The sequence below is a fragment of the Mercenaria mercenaria genome, chromosome 2, assembly GCF_021730395.1.
Source record: "Mercenaria mercenaria strain notata chromosome 2, MADL_Memer_1, whole genome shotgun sequence".
Classification (NCBI taxonomy): Eukaryota; Metazoa; Mollusca; class Bivalvia; order Venerida; family Veneridae; genus Mercenaria; species Mercenaria mercenaria.
This window is the reverse complement of record NC_069362.1, coordinates 34,106,447-34,116,774: the sequence shown is the minus strand read 5'-3', so window position 1 is coordinate 34,116,774 and position 10,328 is coordinate 34,106,447. Positions and strand designations below refer to the sequence as shown.

The following is a 10,328-nucleotide window of genomic DNA, read 5'->3' as shown; positions in this document are numbered from 1 at the left end:
TTGGATTAATCAGTGACATAATTTCACATGTTTCAGTGCACAGGATTAGTCACCTAAGTGTTTTATAAAAGTACTTAGCTAAAGCAAATGCTCTATAAACTGATTATGTTGATAACAAGGGTTGCGTAAATATTTTGCTAAATTTTTCTATCGTAATTCTGATTTAGCTTTAAAATTCAATAGTAATTTAAAGACACTTCTGCGAGAAGGTATTTCTAAACCCGTTTTTTATGGGGATGTGGTTTACAAACTTCGTAAGATCTTGGGTCATGGTAATTTTCCAAATGTATTTGGTAAAATTATAAAACTCACACGTTTTATTAAAAGAAGTTACGACCCAACTGTTTTGAGACATACCGCATGTTTAGTGTTCAACCCGTTTACAGTTGGACACTACGCTTCCCTCTTTGATTGTGTCTGACGGAAGAGGGGGAGGACTCTATGATAAGCAGTTTTTAAATCCTACCAGGACTGAACTGTTTTGATATCTGTCTTCTGGCCTGTTTCGTCGGGCCCTGAAGGGTGTTTCTCTTGTTGCTCTGTCTTCTGAAAAGGCATCGAGTACATACGTTTTTGGTTCTAAAGGTTTGCTTTTTATATTTTTATACACGAGCATTTTTGTGTTTTACATGCCATGCCTTTTTGTTTCCATTACGTGTGTTAGAGATTCACCTGGAGGGGATTACTTTTATTTACACTGTCCCGTGTCTTTGGAACATGGTGGGGGTAAGAGTGAGCTTGGGTGCGCACCATAAACCGGTTTAAGCTCCCCAGTGGTGTTTTTGCCACTGACCGTTCCAAGGCGGTGCCCCACTGTGTTCCTTTATTTGTTCGTTTTGTCCTCTTGTGTAGGCTTTGTGTATGTGTGTGTGTTCCTTTGTTCGTTTTGTCCTCGTGTGTTGGCTATGTGTGTGTGCACGTCTGCGTGCTGTAGGTTTCGTTTTGGGGAGGCTGCGATTTTGGTACGTGGCATTCCCTGTTTGATATTTGTCTTTGTTTTTTAATGAACTTTGCTGAAAAAAAGAGGAGATATTATGATAATAGACTTGCTAACTGGCTTATTTCATTAGAACAGAATTTTCATATTTTTGGGTATATATCTGAAGTTTGATTATTTTAAACAATTTATGTGTTCGCCTTTTTGTAAACAGATGTCTCCAATCATCGGGGACAATGCATGTGTCCAGAGACAATTGAAATATATTTGTGAGCATGGGGGCAAACTCATTGTGCAGTTCCTTTAATAACCTAGGGGAGATTTCGTCCGGGCCTGCTGCCTTATTTGGGTTAAGACCAGCTAACAGTTTATCAACGCCCTGGACTGTGATATCTATTGGTGCCATGGGTGGATGTAGGAGTTTAGATACTGCACTCTTTGCAATTTGTTTAAGACTAAGGGGCTGGGGTTTGGAGAAGACAGTAGTGTTGTATCTAGACTTGAAAAAGGGCTGGGTGCTGAAGAATGAGGGCCTGTGCTAGGGGGGTTCGGGGGCATGCTCCCACGGAAAATTTTTAAATCGAGCGCGCGATTTCCTGCATTTTGGGCTATTTTTACACCATCTTTCAATAGCAATTGTATCAGTTATATACCCATAGTATTAGAGAAAATACATTCTTTTGCTCACAATTGCATATGTCAAACTGATCTTTGACAACAAGTTCCATCACAAGTCATGACATTTGTTCCAGTGGTGGTCTACACAGTTCACTACCATTGTAATGATTAAACATTTTTCCTGGCAATTTAGTACCAGTACTTACCAACTACCATAGCTTCCTGGAAATTACCAGTACTTTTCTAGCTACTCTAGTTTACTGTAATGATCATTAAAAACATATCAACAGTTTAGAACACTTTTATTATGTACAACCTTACACATAATTGGCTTTTCTCTAATTTCTTGATAGTCTATAGTGTTACACAAAAGAATGCAAAAAACAGTGTACATGCATCTCATTTCAAATATTTTAAATATGTGTTGACTACAGGTCAAAAGTCGCAAGGACTTAATGTCCAAGGACTCACACTTAGTATACAAAACAGTGTACAGGCATCGGATTTCAAATATTTTAAATGTGTGTTGACGACAGGTCAAACGTCGCAAGGACTTAAGGTCCAAGGACTCACACTCAGCTTATTAATATCTGTTTGAAGCTATATCACAGCTCAATTGCATTAACAAAGTATATTGATTCTACGATTTTTTGTTTTGGTCCATCTTTTAACAGCACTTGCAAAGTTCAAGTATTTGTCATTTTTGTGCAAATGCAAAATAATACTTGTGTTTTCAACTTTTAGGCGGTTACGTAAGTCAGTTACAATTCTCTTAACACTTGAGAACACACGTTCTACCACAGCTGTACTGACTGGAAGTACAGCAGCAGTTGCACACAACTTTGTGATAATTGGACATACATTGCCGGTGGCTGGAGCAATTTTTGTTAGTGTCTTAGTCAGGGACGAAGGGGTATTGATAAATTGAGTCAAGGTCCTTCACAGTTTCTTTCACTTGGTCCCATTCATACAGCGACTGATCAATGTCAAAACTGAAGTGGTCTGCTAGCATTTCAATTTCATCATTGCCAGCCAGAGCACCAGTGTCTTTCATAGCAAACACAGACATACTGTCAATAACATCACTGTTCTCTAACCGGGATTCGATGTTTGCAACAAGGTTGTCAACAAACTGGCACTCAGCATGTTTCACACGGTTAATCTCATCTTCTGTTGGTGTGATTTTGAATTCTTGTAGAAGTTTGCTGCTCTTTTTCATGCTTACTCCATCCACACTCTTTAGTTTGTTTAGGGCAGAAATGGTGGCATCCATTTTGGTTTGATAACTGACAAGTCAACATTGTTAGACTCAAATGTCAGGGCCAACTGAGTCAGGGGTCTAAGAGCGTCACACAAGAAATGAATGATATGTACACTCTGGTACACAACTTTGTGTAATAACCAGGGACGCTCCCGAGTTCAGCTACGGTCAAACCCTACTTTGTGCTTGGCTTTATCACTACAAGTCTTGTGGGGTTTCAGGATTTTCCTGTTCTGTGGTACTGACATTTCCGTAACAGTAGTTTCTGTTGCAACCTCTGTGCCTGTATTGGTGCTGAAAATGAAAATGTAAAAATTAAATCAACAAGCAAATAAATTTTATTTTAATTAAGGAAGTATTTCCTTCATTGATAAAATTGGAAGCAGTGTTTTACAACAACCTGCATCATTCTGTAGAACACTTCCATTGTGTCGGAAAAAAATCATAAAACATTGTCAAACAAAACTTTAGATCTATAAAACTGCAGAACAGTAGAGTCTATATTATGTTTTACTGCGAATCTGTTAGGTGTAGTATAGCAGAAAAACCCGTGCATTCCAATTTGCAGTTCACTTGGAATTCATCGCGATCGTGAATCAAACTCATAAATAGAAATAGAAAATTCTAATAAATATTTACCTCTGTGCAACACGGAAGAATGAAGTAAGAGATTGATTTGTTTTAGCTATTTTAGCTCTCTCATTTTGGAGTTGTATTAGTTTCCGTTTTTTCAGACGGCATCGTGCCTTAATTTACGATGCGTTTTCGTCAAAATTTTGGAAACGAATAACAAATGTCTGTGCTAATAATTATGCGTTCAGTGCTAGAAATATTACATATAATTGCCTGTAAATTGATTCCAATTACGTTTTAGATCCATGCCGCATTAATTACGTCGTTAGTTATAACTGTTATTTTCAAATCTTCTTTGCGAATAACAAGTTTTCTAACACAGACTCAAACTGTTTGTTCAATATATTGGCCTTGGTAACTGGGTCAGAATGGACAACACCATTACTAGACAGAGGGGCGAATCGACACCACTTTTTTCAGTTTTGTTCACAGGCACCAGTATCGGACCTGGGACAAAAATATGTTTGTTTTCATCCTAAATAAGTTAAAAATGAAAAATATATAGTGAAATATGAGCCCCCATCAAAATATACATAATGTCTACTGAAGGCCAGAATCTCGAGAATCGAGCCTGCGAGCAATGGGTTCACTTCCCGGGCCGTTGTGAAATAAATTTTCTAGACAATTAAACAAACTACCTATCAATATTTCACGTGTACATTTAGCTACAAAATGAGACCGACCCCAAGTCTCTAGCCCTTCCCGTTCATGAAATATCTATCAGAAAACGAGTGCCTATCTGTTGAAAGTTCCAGGTAGATAGAAATGTGGCACAACGGAACGGTACGAAATCACGGACTAAAAGATGTTTGTCAGCCCGGGAAGTGAACCCATTGCTCGCAGGCTCGATTCTCGAGATTCTGGCCTTCAGTAGACATATGTATATTTTGAAGGGGGCTCATATTTCACTACATATTTTTCATTTTTAACTCATTTAGGATGAAAACAAACATATTTTTGTCCCAGGTCCGATACTGGTGCCTGTGGTTTTGTTATGTTTGATGAACGATTTTTTTTTCTTTTGACTCAAAAGGCTGTGTTTGAGCTCATGTCGCCAAATATGACTGAGTCCAAGTATGATCAATATGCATTCCTAATTTTACTTTGGATGACCATCTTAAGAGTTTTGAATGACTTGAAATTATCTGGGTTATTGGAAGTTGACCTTTTGATCTTTTTATAAAGTTTGTCCCTTTTCCTAATAAGTTTTACAATTTCATGAGTAACCCAAGGGAGGTCTTGACGGGATTTGCTAAATCTAGATGGCATGTACTTTGAACTTAACCTATTCATTTCTTCCTCGAGACTATTCCTAGAGGTATTTAGGCCTAAATTAGGTATTTAAGCCTAAATTAGTGTGCTTACACTGGAGAAATTTCTTGAAGAACGGTTAAGTCCTCTTTGAAATTGAACCCTGGATCGGGCGGCCTCTTATTAGGTTGAGTTCATGATGGACAATGTTAAACACCTGCTTATTGAATATGACAGTTGTCTAACTCGCACATGGTTTATACTTAAAAACCGGCGTATTGGATATGAATGTTGATCAAAGAACCTAAACTCGGGAGTGTTTGGATGCTGTGGACAACAGAGGGATTATTTGTGAGGTTAACAGTTCTATTTCATTTGATTAATTAAACTCTTTTTTTATAATCGCCAGCTGTAAATGCCGAGATCAAGACCAAGTGTGTGCGGCTGTGTGCCTAATCGAACGTTCGGATTATGGTCAAAACGTACCCAAACCAAAATGTACCCAAAAATAAAAAGTCAAAATGTACCCACAAAAAGTCAAAATGTACCCACTACTGAAAGTCAAAATGTACCCAGAAATGTGACAGAAGTCAAAATGTACCCATATAAAAATGATCATTTATTTTGATTTAATTATCAAAGTTATGCATTTTAATGGAAAATAGCATGTATATAACTGAATTTTCTTTCATTCATTGTTAATTAACAGGTAATTATTAGGCCTATCAAACATGCTACCTACTTTCCAAGGTGTCAATAACATTGAGATAAGCCAATAATTGAGATAAGCTAATTACTGAACCTTTCATCTTTTACATTTCAATCAAACTGTTTATCCTTTGATCTGGAAGTGTGAAAAAGATAGTTTTTGATCTTTCTTTATTAAAACTGAAGTTTGAAATACAATTTTTCATCTATTACAACTTAATTACTAACTAATAAAACACTAAGCATATAATTTCTTTTGTTATTTCTAATTAAAGCATTATTTTTTGTGCCTTTTTTATATTTTTTTTTTCCACATTTTCACAGTTTGATTGCAATTTTAATAAGTAATGTTTTAATCCAGTATATAAGACTGCCCTGTTTCTTTCCTTTTCACTTGTAATCATGAGTTCAAACGTGCTTTGTTTACACTGCTCGCGTCTTGTTGCAAATCATCATCAAGCAATTGATTGTGATTCTTGCGGAGGATGGCAACATCGTGCTTGTAACACTGGTAAGTTTTTTGTTTTTTTGTTTGTTTTTTTTTTTTGTTTTTTTTTTTGGGTTTTTTTAATGAGCTTAGAAAGAACTTGTAATATCACAAAATTCTATCATTTTTCTACGAGGTACAGCAATCTGTGATGACTTTGAGCTTGTTTTTAACTACTTATTGCGTTTTTTTCAATTTACAACACAACTAAAACATTTTGTTTTTAATATACGTATATTCATTGAAATTCAATGATACATGATTTTTTTTATAACACAACATATCATGAATAAATCAACATTTTAATCAAACTTTTGAACCAGAAAAAAAATAATAATACTGATATATTCCGTTGAGAAAACAAGTGTTGTTGTTAAATCATATATCCAGTAAGTAATTTCATTAGATTTATACCAATTCTTAAAATAAAATGCCATATTTCTTTTGATACATTCGTCAATTTAAAATTAATTCATATTTTTTAACGTTTGGGTACATTAGCCTCATTTGTTGTTTTGGGTTTAACGCCGTTGTTCACTCTGAGTACAGGACATCATTATTTATTGTATTAGAAGGACTTTACATTTAACATTTTAGGTATATCCAGGTACATGTATGCCAAGATGCGCCGTGGCGAAGTGACCAGAGATTTCATTTGTGAAAAATGCGCGCACAATCAGGTAATTTTTTAATGATTAATTTATTCATATGTTGTTTCCTGATAATTATAATTATTGCGTGTAAAACATTCAGGAATAAATAAGCAAGTATAGGACATAGTGTAAAACTTTGTCCAGACTGACTTGCAATATACAAGGTACATTTGTTTCATATAATAACAATTTAATGGTATAACGTGCAAAAATGGGGAAGTTAATGAAACCATACAAACATTATTTTTAATTTAAACAGGGCTAACTCATGTATTTTAGCCTTATGCATTCCCAATTAAAAAGTCTGAAAATGAGAAATCTTCCTTAACATACTGAGTTTATCATTGGTAATATTATTATGCTTTTTGTTAATTAATGTTTTGTTGCAGACACCCATGGACACATCTGATACCAGTGTTGGTGACATGCTCCTACAAATACCGCCTATGGAAGATTCTACTCAGTCCTTAGATGGCCTAACAGCCGATACACACTCTATGAGAACAGAGCCTGAGACTGAAGATGACTCGTTTAATGTGACGGCTCCCTTCACCAGACCACAGGAGTTAGAAGAAAGTGCTTTGGCAGAGCCTAATCCAACTTCGTCCTTCGTTGAGGAAGCTGAAACAACATATGAGGTCGTTGATGGTGGTTCTTCAAAGGGAAAGAGTGTCCTCCTTGAAAGTACAGGTTTTAGCTACACACAAAAGGTGAGTTTGTGCTTAAATAAAATTGTAAAGCAACATTATAAGTTGCTTAAAAAGTTACATTTCTGACTGAGGTACTGAATGGGGATTGATTATTCTTGACTCTACTGGTTTTGGGGAAATAATAATGTTTAATTAATTTATTCAATGACAAAGAAGAAGTTTAAGAAAAGTAAATAAATAAACAGATAGAAAGATAGACAGAGAAATAAAGACAGATAAATAAATAAATATTTAATAAATAAGTAAGTATATAAATATAAGGTAGTTCTGCAGTTACAATGTAGAATTTGATTAAACTCTGATTTTTCAAAACTTCAGAATAAACCTAGAAAATTCAGCAAATAAAAATGATATTGTCAATTGCTTGATTTTTTGCCATCGCTTTCGGTATATCAGACGTGCAGAACAACCTTAACAGACAAAATTTTATTTTCTTATCTTTCCAGAGACAGAGGGGTAATATTGTGTATTGGTGGTGTTCACAACGTACCAAGACCAGGAGATGTCCGGCTACGGTGATTCAACGTGATGACAACTTCCGAGGAGGCTTACACAGACACGACCATCCAGCTGACCTTGGTCTCCGACATAAGACTCTTCTTACCAAAAAGGTAATTGTTAAATAAATGCAACGTGTTTGAAAAACAGAACTTTGATTCCAGCTGATCTTAAAAATTGGAAAGCTAAGATAAAATTCCTAGTAGATCTATAACTTTGTTTTACTCTCTGCAGAACAACCATTATATTTTGCGTTTAGGTGAAAATAGATTCCAGCTGATCTTAAAAATAGGAAAGCTACGATAAAATTCCTATGTTGACTTTGTTTTACTCTCTGCAGCACAACCATTATATTTTTTTTGTGTTTAGGTGAAAACAGATGCCAAGCAGCAACCGTTCGTGTCAGCAAAGGCAGTTGTTGAGGATGCCTACAAGGATCTTCGTGCCGAAGATTTCAACCTTCCAGATGAGGGTCTTCTTGTTAGACGAGCAAACCGCCATCGCCAGAAGACAAGACCTCCAGAGCCACGTAGAGAAGACTTCCAGCTGGTAGAGGAAGCCCTTCCAGATGGATATCTTTGCTGTGATTTGACTGTAGATGGAGCCAGGCACATCATTTTCGCAACCAACACACAACTGGATGTCCTCCAAAAGGCCAAGCGATGGTATGTGGATGGTACGTTCAAGGTGCTGAGGAGCAGGGACACTTTTGAACAGCTTTACAGTATCCACGCCTTCCTGAAGAATGATGAGGGGGAAACAAAACAAGTTCCATTGGTATTCATCTTCATGAGTCGTAAGAGGAAGAAGGATTATAAGAAGGTGTTTAAGGTAATACTAAAAAGATATTTGAAAATCTGAATATTATTTCATAGCATTAAGTTTAATAGCAAAAATCTGAAAAATAACACTTGATACTAGTGTGTGTATAAACTGTCATGTGCTTTAGCTTTAAAACATAACATTAAATTGTATATTAAGCTGCACAAACACTGTCTATATATGTTAATCTATAAAGCTATATTGTTTAATAGTATAAAAAGTGGGAAAGTTGGAACAAACAATCAACACACTGTCAGGATGGTTTTTGCTGAAAGATACTCTACATTTTAAGTTAAAATCAGAAAATAAACTATTAAATTGAAATGTGTGCAATGGATGTTTATTTTCTAAATTTCAGAAAGTGAAAGCTCTGACTACACCAAACAAAGTTGAGGGCTTTGTGCTGGATTTTGAGGCAGCAGCGTGGTCGGCTATCAGACGTGTATTTCCAGATGTGAAGATCTCAGGGTGTGCTTACCACTGGTCACGGGCAGTCTGGAGAAAAGTTCAGGTACACCATTTTTACCATTTTCATCAAAATTTCAGGCTACTTTCTTATTGAGATTTTTTTCCCAGTCTAAAGTTGAATGTTATATAATGAATCAGTATAATTATGTCAACACAACAAAGGTGAACAATACAAGTGAGGCAATATCTATTTTACAGTCATAATCTGATGGATGCGTAGAAAATGAATCATATTACATTTTAGTGTAAACCCATGTTTTTGCATTTCAGAATCTAGGTTTGACTGGAGCCTACATGCAAGATGAGGGTACTCACTGGTTCATTAGGAAGATACTCGCCCTACCACTTATACCAGCTGAACATGCTGCACCAGCCTTCGAGCACATTCAACGAAAGGGAACACCACCTCTACAGCCTCTTCTCGAGTATGTACAATCAACCTGGTTCAATGGATTCTGGTCACCAGAAGAATGGTCTGTCTATGGACAGTCCATTCGCACCAACAATGACTGCGAAGGTATGTAAATAGACTTTGTTGCATCACAGTCATAATATTGAAAAACTGATAAATAAATGAAACTAAATGGAACATATATTTCAGTTGATTAGAAATACTTTGCTTATTATATTGTTATAGAGTGCTTAATCTATGAATGATTAATTCAGTCTGTAATAATAATTCATAATAGATTTGATGTCACTATGAAGTAGGGGTGTAACCATACCCTAGTCTCACAATACAATGCATATCGTGACACAGATGCAACAATACGATACGTACCGCGATACAAAATGAGCATGCATGTGACAAAATAAAGAAAAAACAAAGTTCATACACTTGGATAGTACATAAAATTTTGTTTTCAACTTAAAGAAACTGTTATAATTGATACATTTGTTTAGTTACTGCCTGACATTGATTTTATTAAATGTTTTTACTTTTCACTTACTATATTATATTATATGATAAATTAGTTGATTGTTTTTAAGATTTATTTGAATGTAAAGTTAACATAAATAATGAGTAATCATGATTTTTTTATAACTTTTTTTATAATTGTAGGATGGCACCGCAGATCCCAGTAGGCATTTGACGTCGGTTAGACGTCGTATAGACGTCGGACCCCGACGTCGGATTAACGTTGGATTTTGGTTGGATTTGCAAACCGTTTAGACGTCGGATCCCGACGTTGGCTAGACGTCGCAATCCGACCATTTTCCAACCAAACTCTAACCACTTTCCAACCAAAATCTGACCAAATTTTCAACAGAATTTGCAATT

General features: G+C 35.8%; 1 protein-coding gene across 1 annotated transcript; it reads left to right on the top strand.

The window, feature by feature from the left end:
- Positions 1 to 5,669: 5,669 nt before the first annotated feature.
- Positions 5,670 to 10,316, top strand: LOC123565429 (uncharacterized). The gene is made up of 8 exons (XM_053534701.1): positions 5,670 to 5,919; positions 6,493 to 6,575; positions 6,938 to 7,258; positions 7,705 to 7,869; positions 8,126 to 8,587; positions 8,937 to 9,089; positions 9,317 to 9,563; positions 10,110 to 10,316. The coding sequence occupies exons 1-8, from the start codon at positions 5,811 to 5,813 to the stop codon at positions 10,130 to 10,132; spliced, it is 1,563 nt and encodes a 520-aa protein (XP_053390676.1). The 5' UTR covers positions 5,670 to 5,810; the 3' UTR covers positions 10,133 to 10,316.
- Positions 10,317 to 10,328: the final 12 nt, after the last annotated feature.